The following is a 15,608-nucleotide window of genomic DNA, read 5'->3' on the forward strand; positions in this document are numbered from 1 at the left end:
GAGTAGGAATTTTATGGAGTAATTTATGGAAGAGTACATAAACAGATGGGAATGTGTATATTATTGTCTGCCCCCAAAACCTAAGTTTAAATTTATAGACTAATATGTAACTTTTCAACCTTCACTTGTCATCATCTTTGGACATTAGGTGAATACTAATAGCAACAACAACTACTACTGCTACTACTTAAATTTTTTAAAAAATTAAAGAGTATCCCATAAGAGACTTGGCTATAGCAACTGTTTAGAATAAATGTACCTGAAACTCTCATCAAAATGGAATAGTTTAGAGGATAATAAAAATACAGCAAAGAACTGTACTTAGTCATCTATAATGGGCACAAGTCTTCAAGATACTATGGTAACACTGACCCTCTAACAACATGATATGATAGGGCTACTCCATAAATATTATATTATGTTTTTTATTTGTAAATTAATTTTGGCAAAATGATAAACATTTAAATCCCTTTTAGGAATGGCTAAGTTGTTATATAACTTTAGTCATATTTTAACAGAAGTTATACATTTGAAGTCAACTGTTTAATTAAATTACACATTACAACCAAATATTGTCTTTTGAATTTTTTGATCAAGTACTACTTTATTGGCCCAAATGAATGCTTCCTGTATATCTTGACTTTAATTTTTAAAAATTAATATTAAATAAATATAATCTTTAATTTTTTATGGAAACTAATCTAACTTGCTGATTTATCATTGGTGCATTTGATAGATATTTCTGTTTTTCAGTAGCTTATTGTTTTTAAAAGATCTTTAAAGTACAAGACTAAAAAGAATATGACCACATATTAAAAGATTCTCCAGATTTGGAGCCTTTAAAGAAAGAAATTACATAATTTTGAGTGAATATGATGTAAAAGTTTAAGAATTTTTGCTACAGATACCAATTTAATAAAAGTAAAATACTTATAATGAAATCTCAATGTTCTAGTTAGTCTTTCACTGTATTCCTGTTGTTTTCAGTACAATGAAAGTTTGTAACTATAAAAATATACCAGATTATGCTAAGAAAGTCATTTTTAAAAAAATAAAAGGAGTTACCTAGAAAGTCTAGGGTGGGACTTGGGGCTGGGAACAGGCTTTCTGATAAAAAAAGTATGTCTATGTACAAGTGATACTTAACCTATTAGACGTGGCTACAACTCAAAAATTATATGTTCTCTGCATAAAATCCCAAAGGCAAAAACATTTAAAAGTTGAAGAAGTCTATAATTAGCTTCCATCCATCTCATGCATTTGAACCAGAGTCAAATATATCAATGATGAACAAGTAAAATTCAAAATTCTTTTTGAAGCAACCAAGTACCCATTGGATTGCCTATTTTCTCAATAGTCTAACCCAAAAAGTTATCCAAATGAATGACAATTTACTAAATAATGGAAATTAATGATATCTAATTAAAACAACCTTGACACTTATTTCCAATTATTCATTACCCTTCATTTAGGACAAGTTAATCCAAATATTTGACATACCGTCACATGTAAAAGTAACTGGTAACTGAAATCCTTCAATTTCTATGGAGACCTTCACACTAGAATTCTCTCCACATGTGTTTCTTTGCATCATAACTGGGCTTAGCACATAACCTGGATTTGTGAGTCGACTGGTATGTGGAAAGTTGGTCCTCAATCTGTTAATTAAAAAATTACATGTTAAAAGCTGGATTTAAGAATGCTTATATACTAGTTTGCTTACTGTTTTATACTCCCAAGTATCTTTATTCACCTTTAGAAAAGTCTATAAATATTACTATAAATGAAATCTTGTTGGAGAATCCCAATAGCATGGACCTTCAAAATAAGAGTGATATGAAGAGTACAAGTAGAAAGATTTTCAGTATATTTGTACAAGCATCATCAACACCTGTTGAGTATATAATGGATAAAAAAAAACAAACTATACAACAATCTATATTTTAGTTTCTCTGTAAAGGATATTCAATATTTCTAAACAGGGACTACCTTCATTGCAAAGTACCGACAAAGATTACTGGAACTTGGTAGGGTGGGGGGGAAGGGAATAGATTTTGATTTCTCTTATATGGTGACCAAATGGGATGAGAAAACTCTCAATTAAAAAAAAAAGATAGCCTAGATAAGTGATTTTTAAGCCAAGTTTCTCCAAGGCTTTTCAGAAAAGTCTCAAGATGTCCTGCCTGTAGCCATCCACTTCAGACTTTCTTGATTCAATATCGCTTACCTGCTCCCAGCCTTTCCGGCCCGGCTTGGCTCACCTGGTCATGACCCGACCGCCCAGGCCCAGAAAACTCTAGCCTCGGAGCAGATCGCTCATCGCCCCAGGCCCAGGACTCATTTCCACCAGCTGGTAAAAAACAGGGGTGATTCTCCTTAGGCTACGATTAGCCTCTACTTGGCAAGGGGCAGGAGGTAGCAGAGGGGGAGAAAGAGGAGAAGGAAGAGACTTTTGAACTTATAAGCATGACTACTTTAAAAGGATATCTTTTGACTGTATTGATTCTTTCACTTAGCTCACCTGGGAGTCAGGGGGAAAATTCAGCTCCCTGCAACTCTTTAGCCAAATTTGAGATTCCTAAAATCCACCCTTACTATAGGGGGGCAACTTAGTGAATTGAGAGCCAGGCCTAGAGATGGGAGGTCCTTAGTTGAAATCTGGCCTCAGATACTTCCTGGCGATGTGGTCCTGGGCAGGTCATTTAACCCCCATTGCCTAACCATTACCAATCTTCTGCCTTCTGGCAATAGGCATCTAAATGGATAAAAAACCAAGGAACTTTAAAGAGACTGGAGGTTATATTTTTAAGGCATTTCAGACTCCGTGTTTTATAAAAATCTCTATTCTATTGCATTTTGCTGATTGTTTTGTTTAAGGTTTAACTTTGTGATTTTAAGTTCATATATTACTGCATTCAATACTATTCTGTTACACTGAATCAGTTTAATGTACAGGGTTTTAACTACTGTTAAATTCTGTTGCTTTTCCCCTATAACTATACGGAACAAACATTATTGAGTAGGCCCATATAAAAACAGCTTTTCTATTTTTGACTTTGTAAATTGTCACATAGAGGATAGATGGACTCCATCAGAAAATTTCTATAACAACCTTTGGAAAATTTAATGAGCTAAATATCTCGAATTGATTTTAAGGGTTCTTTAGACAGGATTTTTAGAATTTTTCTTAACAATCTGGTCATTTTGCTTGTACTCACAGTGGATCATGGCCAGATATGAAGAGGAAATAGATCTCATTTTTGGTGAGAAAGCCTTGTATTCTATATTTTCTTAGCTGACCCAGTGTGTCAATGATTATGAGCTACATTTTTGAATTTTTAAAACTCTTTTATTATATTTTTCTTGCATGTGCAATAAACTATTTCAGTTTTTTTTCCTCTTTTTTATATTTGAAGCATGCCACCAGTAATAAGATTTTATTTGACTTTTTTGATTTTGCAGTAATATAAGTTTAAAATACATTTGCTATCATGTCAATGCATGCCCCCAAAGCTTGAGACTGTACAAATGATGCCACTAATTGTTTAAAAAAATTATGGAACTTTGTTTAATGAGTCGGTCTGATTACAGGACAAGATATACAAAAGAGCCATTGCACAGGGCCAAAGAAACCAATCCAGGAAGGATTGATGTACTTCTAAGCCAATACAAAGGACTTGAACCTAGTATGAAGACTCAAGGTTGAAACACTGTTAAGACTTAGGTCTTCCTTGTATCCACACTCTTTGGGAAAAAACTTACAGACGAGTATCCCAAACTTGGCTCCTTACCTGGCTCATATAATCTAGTCCCTTTTCTGTCTTTCATAGTGTGTCAAACTTTCTGTAGTCCTGGCTACTGACTGGGTAAATGCATCATTGCTTAGATCATTTTAATTGGGCCCTGATTCAAGGACCTGTTATATAGATTTACTTTTCCTTTACTTCGAATTTTTACACATAAGACTTTGATAGTCTGTATTCTCATCCAGAAATTATCTTTTTTTATTTGTATTTTTCTGATGTCTTTTTAATTTCTCTTGCCAATTGATTCATATACCTCATAACTCGGCCATGCATCCCTAAGTGATCCTGTGATTTTCAATCACCCTCTTCAAGGGGGGAATGTAAAAATATTATTATTTTAAATTGCAAAGTTTAAATTCCTTTTGAGAAGAATTTTAGGTTAAGAAACATGATACTTCTCAAATCCAGAAACTGAACTGTTTGGAGAAGACACCATGAAGATGCCTCCAGATCACAAGCTGCAAGAGAAGATCAAGAATGAACTTTGGGTGTGGTTGATTGAACATTTATTTGTATGTATACTTTCATGCCAAAGGGGACTGCCCCCTAACTGGCTTTTTATCAATGCGTCTAGCAATTATTGATTTTGTTCTTTTTTCCTCTTATCCTCAAATTATTGTAATCTTTAAGTTGATTATGTTTTCATGATCCTTTTTGGGGAAACTTCCCAATAAAGATCAAAAGGAGGGAATGTAAAATGGAGATCTGAACCCCAAACTTCAATTCCCAGAAGTCCTTGGTAGTTCCCCAGAATTCCCTATATCACCCTGAGTCCTCACCTGAGTGTAAGAACACAATTTGTATTTAAACTGACTCTCCACCTACTTCATCTCTCTCTCTGCTTCTGCTTCTAAGCACATGCGTCTTTCAAGATGTAGAGTATAATCTTACCCTCAAAATTTCAGAGGACTATGATAGTTTTTGAACAATTAATAAAATATTTTGAACTAATTTGTTTATATATTACTACCAGCAGGTCTTTATTCCTTATAAGTAATATCTAAAAATGATATAAGAGCAAAACTACATAAAATGACTTAATATCAAATGCCATCTAAAAAACTTTGAAAATATAGTATAGACTTCAAATAATGTTTGATACAGTCAAACAGATTTTGTTACCTTCTTTGAGAACTTGTCTTCTTGATTTTAATTCTGTGGCTTCTTTCTCAGTTTGACTAGACTTTTAAGGGCCAAAGGACATGGAATACAATGTATATGAGTGGTAGTAACCATTTATTGCTATAGAGATTAGAAAGAAATTGAGAGTTTTGCAAATGGTTCAAGACAAAAAAACATAAAATTAAGACTTTGGAAGTTAGAACCCGGCTTCCCTTTCAGTGTGAATAAAAACCAGATACTATATATACATGGAAGGCATAGTAATACAACACTCGATGTATCACCTGGATCTCTAACAGGAAAAAGGTCTCAAGCAATATCCAGCTGAGGATGGCCTGTTCCCTAACCACAGCAGGAAAAAGTCTCTGGGCAGTACTTAGTACAAGGTGGTCCTAAAGCCCTGGGTCCATTAAAAAAAAAAGACGACAAAAGCTCCATATGGAAGCACACTACATATGGCAGCAGGAGACAAAACCAGATAGGAGCCTACTTTTAGTCACCATATTCAGAACCAAGCAGGAGCTATACATACTGACCAGGAGTAAAGGACCAGAGTTTGACTGGAGCATATGCCCCCAAATAAGGCAGTGGATACTAGTGAAATGAGTAGAAAATTTAAAGTCAACAAAGAAATAGAAACACCCAAAGTTTTGATAAATTATGGGATTATAACCATTTTTTGAGTCATGGTCTCCTTTGACAATATGCTGGTTTATGAAATCCTCAAAATAATGTTTTAAAATCAATTTAAAATACATTGAATTACAAAGGAAATCAACTATATTGATATATAGTTGTCAAATTTTTTAAAAGTTTAATAACCACAGGTTATAAATCCTTGGGGTTAACCCAGAAGGAGAATAAGTTCACAAGTACAAATAGAGTCTTAGAAAAACAAAGTTCTGGACACAAGAACTAGAAAAATTATTGAAAGAAATGAAATAAGTGATACAAAATAGAACTTGGTAAGGAAAATCAACATCTTAGAACAGCTATGGGAAACATTACCCAATAATTGAATGCCCTGAAAATAATAAATCAATCATTAAACAAAAACAGAATAACAAAAAATGTTAAAATAAAATCAAAAGTTTGGAAAAAATCAAAAGACAATGTAAGATATATAATATCATTGAAAGGTGATCTGGAAATAGTTTAAAGTGAGATCAGAAGAATCAAAATATTTGTAATCATGGCCAAAAAAAAAATAGCTTGTTTATCTCATTTTAAGAAATCATTAATGAAAGCTATCCAGATTTTTTAGCAGAGGACAATATCAAATGGAACCCACTGGTCACCTTGTGAGAGAAGCTACAAAATGTGTGAAGATAGGATTAACTCTCCCCTTGTATATTTTTAGCTAATCAAATCAAGAACTTAAGGTACCCCTACTTAGTATTAATTAGGAGAGTCCACAAGTCACTTACTAGATTAAATGACAATTCCAAAGGCTGATGCCTTCCCTCCTTGGGCAGTGTTGGACAAATTGAAAGACTGCCATTGGTTTCTTGAAGAATGAGTGACAGGAAGTAATAGGAAGTGATGTGGAAAAAAGGAGGATAAAAGAGGAAACCAGCATGGTCTAGATTCATTCCCTTCCTGGCATTTGGAGAGACTGGTTCCAGAGATTCATTTCCTGGTTTGAAGGAGACCTTTTCCCTGGATCTTGCATTGGCTTGCTGGGTGAATGACTGAGATTCCTGCCTTGGCTTTGGAGGAGGCTGCTGTTGGAACCCTGGCTGAAGACACCACCAGGACTTCTGGATGAGGATTAATGGGAAATTCACGAAGAGACAAGAGTCTTGGGGAAGTCCTGCCAGGGCTGAGTCTGGCTTCTCAGGAGAAGGGCTGGTAGGCTTATTAGAATTTGTCTCTTTATCTACATTTTTCAACTTTTATTCTTTCCACCTCTTTGTAAATAAAGCTGCTAAAAGTAATTTTGACTTAAGCTATAATATTTTAAAATCAGTGACCACAATATTACTTTAGAATTCTCAAATGTAGCATAAAACCTAAATTTAAAATCTTACAAATGAAATCTCCTAGAAATATCATAACCAGAATCCTGAGCTTTCAAAACAAAGAGAAAAGGGGCAGCTGGGTAGCTCAGTGGATTAAGAGACAGGAGGTCCTAGGTTCAAATCTGGCCTCAGACACTTCCCAGCTGTGTGACCCTGGGCAAGTCACTTGACCCCCATTGCCTAGTCCGTACCACTCATCTGCCTTGGAGCCAATACACAGTACTGACTCCAAGATGGAAGGTAAGGGTTAAAAAAAAAAAGAAGAACAAAGAGAAAAATACTGCTAGTAGCCAAAAAGAAAAATTTCAAACATCAAGGAACTGCAGTTAGAATTTAAGAAGATACAGCAGGTCCTCATAGAAAGGAGAGGAGAGCCATGAATACAATATTACAAAAGGAAAAAGTCAATGGTTTAAAAGCCTGAACTACTTATCTGATAAAGTTAGCATAATCCTACAGAGGAAAAAAATGAATTTTTAATGCAACGATGCCTGTGATAAAAAGGCCAAAGAGAAAAATATTATTTGGGGATGAATTATTTCCATTCTAACAGGCAAGCAAGACACAAATGTATAGTAAATATCTACAGAGGTCATATAAGGTCTGAGGGTAGTTTTTTTGTTTTGATGGCCTTAAGATAGAAAGGGAAAAGACAAGATATTGGAGAAGAAAGGAGGATGAAGGGAATTGAAAACACTATCTCACATACAAGTGTATATAGGATGAAAATCATTCAAATATGCCAAAAGAGGTAGGAAGAAAGAAATGAGTATCTATATGAGCCTGACTTTAATCTGAACACAAGAGACACATCCTATTAAAAATGCATTAAATTAATTAAGGAAATAGGACATGAAGAAGGAAGAGGAAGTATGACAGAGAAGGCAAGATAGGTAAGGGATAAATCAGTTAAACACCTCCTATGCACCAGGTATTCTGCTAGGTTCTGGAGATGCAAAAGACAGTCCCTGTCCTTAAGGAGCTCACAATCTAATGGGGAAAGACAACATGCAAACAGCTATATACAAACAAGCTATTTGAGACAGGTAGATGGCTCAGTAGATAAAGAACCAGACCTGAAGACAGGAGACACTGGATTCAAATCTGTCCTTAGATAATTTCTAGTTATGTGACCCTGGGCAAGTCACTTAAACGCCACTGTCTAGACAGTGCTGGCAAACCTTTTAGAGATCACATGTCCAAACTGCACCCTCAAGTTGCCTGTTAGCCTCTGCATTACACCAGACAACAAAGGGAGAAAGTGTTCACATGGTGAGCTGCTGGGTGGAGCATGTGAAAAATGTCATGAGGCACTACAGAGAGGGAGAAAGGAGTAAACTCCTCCGGCACACCAGGGCACGTGTACCACGTCTTTGCCAACACAGACCTAATCCTTATTGCTCTTCTGCTTTGGAACAGATACATGGTCTCAATTCTAAGACAGAAAGTAAGAGTTTAAAGTAAAATGAGCAACATAAAAAGATAACTACGAATAAACACTAATAAGGGAGTAAATGAAGATAAAATATGTACATTCAAATATGGAGATGATGCGTCCCTTCTGAAGTCTAACATTATCAGGAGTTACAGAGTGAGTCAAGTTAATTAAGGCCTAGGAATGGTGCTATTATTTCTTCTTGATCTCAAGGGAAGAGGAATACATGAAGCAGAGGTGTAACAATTAAATTAGTTTCTCTACTAAAAGTATTATATATTTAGAGGTTTGTTAGATTATTAGAAATCAAGGATAAAGAAATACAAAATAAGAAAAGCGTAGGGCTAGTAAGCCCATTCAAATTTTACTTACTACATCTTGAGATACGCATGTGCTTAGAAGTGGAAGCAGAGAGACCCAGTAGAAGGGAGAATCAATTTAAATACAATTTTTGTTCTTGGCCCAGGTGGGAATTCAGGTAATATTATAGGGAATTCTGGGAATCGCCAAGGACTTCTGGGGATTGAAGTCTAGGGTTCAAATCTCCATTTTTACAGAGGGAAAGAAAAGTTAGGGGAAATTATCTCACATAATCTGAGTGAATAAATTGACATTGATATAAACAAAGAAAAGGGGTAGAAGAGCAGCTGAAACATCCTCATTCTCATCTAAACTAATCAAAAGAAGGAGGAATACAGACATATATAAAAGTTGGGTACTGCTAGGCCAATGATTTCTCCACCCTCATGCCAGCTGCTAGGATCAAGGCTGTAAAGCAGGGGTGCCCAAACTACAGCCCCCTGAGGCCATGTATTCAGCCCCCACCACACTTCTGGAAGGGGCACCTTTTTCACTGGTGGTCAGTGAGAGGAGCACTGTATGTGGCGGCGCCACAAAGAGCAGCATCACTCACGTACAGTACTTCTGGTGACATAATCCTTTGCATGGCGCCTCACTCTAAGGCGAGGAGCCCCGCAAAGGATTATGTGGCTGCACAGTGGAAGATGTCAGCATGGTGAGTGGCGATCTAGGGGAGGGAATTCCACAATGTGTATACTGCTGCCCTCCATACCAGAGATATTACCCCTCCCTGAGCACCCCATACACCAGTAACAAACTCTAATGGTTAACTATAGGCATGTCCATAGAGAGGGCTCAGAGTGCCCATTTTTGCACGCATACCATAGGTTCGCCACCACAGGATTAACTGGTAAAAGAGGCACAAAAATCCAGTGATGAGAACTCCTTGAAAAAGAATTGGCCAAATCGAAAAAAGAGATACTAAAATTCACTGAGGAAAATAATTTCTTAAAAAAGTAGAATTGTCCAAATGGAAACTCACTGAAGAAAATAATTTCTTAAAAATCAGGTTTGGGCAAATGAAAGATAATAATTCCACAAGACATCAAGTAACAATAAAAAAAGTTAAAAGTTCTATATTCCAAAGAGATTTAAAAAAAAAAGGAAAATTAACTATATAATCAAAAATATTAATAGAAGCTCTTATTGTGGCATAAAGAATTGGAAAGTGAGGAGATACCCATCAGATCAGGGAATGGATGCGTAAGATGTGGTATATGATTATAATGGAATATTCTTGTGCTATAAGAAATAAACAGGAGGATTTCAGAAAAACCTAGGTGGATTTATATGAACTAATGGTGAGTGAAGTAAATGGAACCAGGTGAACATGGTATACAGTAACAGCAATACTATATAATGAATAACTATAAATAATTTGAATAACAGCTATTCTTAGCAATAAAATGACTTAAGACAATCTCAAAGTACTTATGATGAAAGATACCAACTGCTTCCAGAGAAAAACCTAATCTAAAGCACACTATATTTTATTCATTTTTTTTTTAGTTTTCCTCTCCAAAAGTATTAATATGGAAAAATCCTTTACATGATTTTACATGTAAAATCTATATTAGACTGCTGTCTCAGCAAGAAGAAGGAAGGGAAGAAGAGCATTTTAGAAATCAAAACTAAAATTTTTTATGTTAGAAATTGTTTTTATATATAATTGGGGAAAAATATTAAATAAAAAAGTAACCTCTATGGTTACATCTGCTCTGGAGTCTTATGTTATTTGGAAACATTTTTATGAGGAGGAACATTAAGGTTACATTTTAATCTGAATTAATTTTACACTTTAATCTGAATTAAATGTAAGAATACATTTTAATCTAAATTATTTCTTAAAATCAACAAATGACAAAAAACCAATAGTACACACTGTACAAATGCAATGCAAATGTCACTGGTTTCAAATTAAATGTTTCTTAAACCAATTAAGTCTAATATGAATCATTAGCTTAAAAAGAAACATTTCTTACTTTGAAACGGTTTTACAAAAAGCTGCCACCTCTTCATTCTGGATTTCATCTTCTTGTAAAAGAGAACTTCCAGATGACAAACTACTGGTCCCACTTTCTTTCTGTAATTAGAAAAAAAAATGTTTTTATTTTAATAGTAAGGTTTTTAAAAAGTAAATGAAAATTTCATAGCAGTAGTGTTCAAATTTTATGTAATATTTTATGTTAAGTGCACATCTAAAATCCCTATTATAAAGGGCTAAGATTGTGGGATACTCTGAGTTCAGAAACTCTAAGCTTCAGTAACCCGAGCTAACTGAGATTCGAATTAAGTTCAGCATCACTATGTTGAGCTCTAGGTTCCAAGGATCATCCAGTTGTCTAAAGAGAAGTGAATCAGGATAGGTCTGAAATAGAGCAGGTAAAAATTCTCATCCTAATCACAACAGTACCAAGTCCCTAAGTAGTTCCTGTACTTCCTGCCTGAGGGGGACACAGTCTTTAAAAGAGACATCCAGTCTTTTAAAAAAAATGATCTTCACATGGGCCAACAGGGATATGATTGAGGATATAGACTTTAAGCAATCACCCTAATGCAAATATTAACAATATGGAAATAAGTCTTGATCAATAACGGATGTAAAACCAGTGGAATTACTTATTGCCTATGGGGGGGGGGGAGAGGAGGGGAGGGAAAGAACATGAATCATGTAACCATGGGAAAATATTCTAAATTAATTAAAATAAAAAATTTCAAATAAATGATCTTTAAGTATATTTCAGGAAAATATATAAATGAAATTTAAAAATTTTATTGTATATTTCTGATTCAGTAAAATTCTGAAAAAAGGAATCCTAACTAAGGCTTACAAAACAGTAGAAAAGTACTGATCTAGGATCGTATGTTGGCTAATCCCATTTCTATTTTACTTAACTAACTGTCATGCAAATAATTTATTTAAGCTCTCTGAGTCTTGGCTTCTTCCTCTGAAAAATGAGGAGCTTAAACATAGGGGAAGCCTCTAAGATAATTTCTATTTCTCATGTTCTAGGATTCTAATTTTCTGCAAGGATAGATTACAAAAGGCCATTTTATCCAAAATGTTACTGAATGTTAATAAACATTTTTAAAATAATTGTATGGAATAAAAGAAAAATTATCAAATCCAATTAGAGTAGAATATTCAGTCCAAAACTTAAAGAGGGAGAAAAAAGCAACAACTAGGACACACTCATTTGATGGTTAGTTCTTAATATAAAAGTATACCTCAGAAATCAGTGGATAACTTGAAGTTCATGCCATATAGACAGTTCTATGGCAATTTAAACAATCTTTAATATGCCCAAAGTGTGATAAAAGACTGCCTGCCCTTTGATCCAGCCATAGCACTGCTGGGTTTGTACCCCAAAGAGATAAGGAAAAAGACATGTACAAAAATATTCATAGCTGCGCTCTTTGTGGTAGCCAAAAATTGGAAAATGAGGGGATGCCCTTCAATTGGGGAATAGCTGAACAAATTGTGGTATGTGTTGGTGATGGAATGCTATTATGCTCAAAGGAATAATAAAGTGGAGGAATTCCGTTGGGACTGGAACAACCTTCAGGAATTGATGCAGAGTGAGAGGAGCAGAACCAGGAGAACATTGTACATAGAGACTGATACACTGTGGTACAATTGAATGTAATGGACTTCTCCATTAGTGGCAATGCAATGACCCTGAACAACTTGGAGGAACCTTTGAGAAAAACCACTATCCACATCCAGAGAAAACACAGTGGGAGTAAAAACACTGGAAGAAAAACAACTGCTTGAATACATTGGTTGAAGGGATATGGTTTGGGATGTAGACACTAAAACATTCTAGTGTAAACAACAACATGGAAATAGGTTCCGATCAAGGACACAAGTAATACCCAATGAAATTGCGCATTGGCTGCAGGAAGAGTGGGTGGAGGGGAGGGAGGGATTACTGTAACCAAGGAATAATGTTCTAAATTGACTAAATAAACTTATTCAAATGGAAAAAACCATAATAAATCACATGGATAAAATAAAAATAAAATATCTCATATCTATTTAAAAAAACAATCTTTAATAACATAAAATACACTAAAATCATTCCTCAATTGACAAGGTAATTAATTGATTAATTGTCAAGGGATATGAACTGGCAGTTTTCAAATAAAGAAATCAAAACTATCAATAAGCACATGAAAAAGCGTTCTAAATCTCTCATAATTAGAGAAATGCAAATCAAAACAATTCGACCACTATGATAGTAAAGAAAATAATAAATGTTAGAGGGGTTATGACAAAATTGGGACACTAATGCATTTCTGGTGGAGTTGAGGATTAATTCAGTCATTCTGGAAGGCAATTTGGTACTATGCCCAAAGGGCTTTAAAAGACTGCATACCCTTTGATCCTGTAATACTACTCCTGGGTTTGTATCCCAAAGTGATAAGGAAAAAAATACTTGTACAAAAATATTTATAGCCTCACTCTTTGTGGTGACAAAAAATTGGAAAATGGGGGGGGAGTGTCCCCCAATTGGGAAGTGACTGAACAAATTGTGGTATCTGATGGTGATGGAATAGTACTGTGCTGAAAGGAATGATGAATTGGAGAATTTCCATGTGAGTCGGAATGACCTCCAGGAATTGATACAGAGTGAAAGGAGCAGAACCAGGAGAATATTGTACATACAGATATTCTGTGGCACAATCAAATGTAATGGACTTCTCTACTAGTAGCAATGCAATGATCCAGGACAACACTGAGAACTTGTGAGAATGAACGCTATCCACACACAGAGAAAGAACTGTGGGAGTAGAAAAGCAGAAGAAAAATATTTGACTGATCTCTTGGTTCAATGGGTAAATGATTGGGGATTCTGGCTTTAAATGATCACTCTATTGCAAATATTAATAATATGGAAATAGGTTTTGAACAGTGATACATGTAAAACCCAATGGAATTGCTTGTCCATTCCAGAGGGGGGAGGAAAGAAGAAAGGTAAAGAATATGAATCATGTAACCATGGAAAATATTCTAAGTAAATAAATAAAATTTTAAAATAATAAATAAAAGACACTAAGAACTTTGGAATACCCTATTAAAATTTAACTAAAGATCATGGCAACTGGTCCCACCATTTCCTAGCAAACTGAGAGAGAAGAAATGGAAGCAATACCAGATTTATGTTCTTGGGCTCAAAGATCACTGCAGATGCAGCCATGAAATTAAAAGATGCTTGGTTCCTTGAAAGGAAACCTATGACCAATCTAGATAGCATTCTAATAATCAAGAGATATCACCTTCCCAACAAAAGTCCATATAGTCAAAGCTATGGACTTTACAGTAATTTGGCTATGGGAGTTGAACTACCACAGAACCACACTTTTGAACTGTGGTGCTAGAGAAGACTTTTGAGAATACCTGGGACAAGGATGTCAAATCACTTGATAATTCAGAATATTTATTGAAAGGACAAATAATGAAGATGAAATTTAAATACTTTGGCCACATAATGACAAAACAAGACTGAATGGAAAAGACTCTGATGTTGGGAAAGACAATGAAAAAAGGAGAAGGGGATAGCAGAGAACAACACAGAGAAAGTGTCATGGAAGCAATGAAAATTAATTTGCGCAAGCGATAGTAGGGTCAGAAGCAAATTTCTCTCTCCATTGTGTCATCTTTTTAATATCTCTCAGTGGCCTGGAGGTCAAATATCACGGAGTAAATTCAGGCATAGATAAGCCCTCAGAGAAAGGAAGTTAAAGAACCAAGGAACCAATGAGACAGGAAACTGATTCCACAAATACTGCCTCCCTAGACAGCCCAGGCAAATTAAGAAACTATAATTGGTTCCTACATCCTACATAAAAACATTTTGACAAAGGCTGTAAATTAAATAAAGTATACCTCTGAAATTGAAATTTAAATCTGAGAAAAACTTTTAACATTTAGCTAGATGAATTCAGTATCCATTCAGGTACAACCACAATACAAAGTTTTTGTTATCTGTATTGACCTCAAACTAAAAATTTTTTTTCTTTTAAACTAAAGTTAGAAACTTTCTTCAAATGCAAGTTCATGAGGATATTATAAATTGACAGAATTAAAGAAAAGTATTGGGGGCAGCTGGGTAGCTCAGTGGATTGAGAGCCAGGCCCAGAGATGGGAGGTCCTGGGTTCAAATTTGACCTCAGACACTTCCCAGCTGTGTGACCCTGGGCAAGTCACTTGACCCCCATTGCCTAGCCCTTACCACTCTTCTGCCTTGCAAGATGGAAGGTAAGGGTTTAAAAAAAAAAGAAAGAAAAGAAAAGTATTGGATTTCAATCCCTATAACATAAAAATAACTTATGTGGTATGTTACACTGAAAATTCAGCATTTATAGCAGGTCTCTTTTATAAGTGGCTCTAGCCCTAAAAAGATACATTGGATTTCTACCAAGTCTAAGCTCCTTAGTGTAGCATTCAAAGTTCCACTATAACTGATTCAAACATTCCTTTCTAGACTTTCTCCTAGTACTAATGCACAAATCAATTTTAAAGCATTTATTAAATGCATATTATGTGCCAAAAATTGTGCTAAATGCTGAAGACACAAATGGAAAAAGGTGGTTCGGACTCTCCAGGAACTCTTATTTCAGTTGCAGGAAACAATATATGATTTAACTTGCAGAGTAGACAGAAAAGTTTTGGTGGTCCTTTGTAATCCTTACACTACACATACCCTACAGTCCCAAAGTAAGGCCTGAGGATTGGGAGGATGTAAGGGTAGGGCAAAAGTAAGGCCTGGTAATTTTCTAATTTATCAGAAAATTTACCAATTTACCAGAATCATCTAATTGGTGATTTCCTGTTTACACAGTCAATGGTGAGAACCTAGG

At 35.1% G+C, this 15,608-nt stretch overlaps 1 protein-coding gene across 6 annotated transcripts in view; it reads right to left on the reverse strand.

Annotated features, from left to right (window-relative positions):
- Window positions 1-15,608, reverse strand: part of PIK3C2A (phosphatidylinositol-4-phosphate 3-kinase catalytic subunit type 2 alpha) — a 140,803-nt gene that overhangs the window by 77,946 nt on the left and 47,249 nt on the right. For all 6 annotated transcript variants that reach the window (XM_056802194.1, XM_056802195.1, XM_056802196.1 and 3 more), the window contains 2 exons: window positions 10,727-10,827; window positions 1,501-1,658 (listed from right to left, as the gene is read on the reverse strand). In XM_056802194.1, coding sequence (XP_056658172.1) covers window positions 1,501-1,658; window positions 10,727-10,827 — 259 coding nt within the window. The remainder of the gene's footprint in view (window positions 1-1,500; window positions 1,659-10,726; window positions 10,828-15,608) is intronic.

The sequence above is a fragment of the Monodelphis domestica genome, chromosome 6 (assembly GCF_027887165.1).
Source record: "Monodelphis domestica isolate mMonDom1 chromosome 6, mMonDom1.pri, whole genome shotgun sequence".
In the NCBI taxonomy this organism is placed as follows: Eukaryota; Metazoa; Chordata; class Mammalia; order Didelphimorphia; family Didelphidae; genus Monodelphis; species Monodelphis domestica.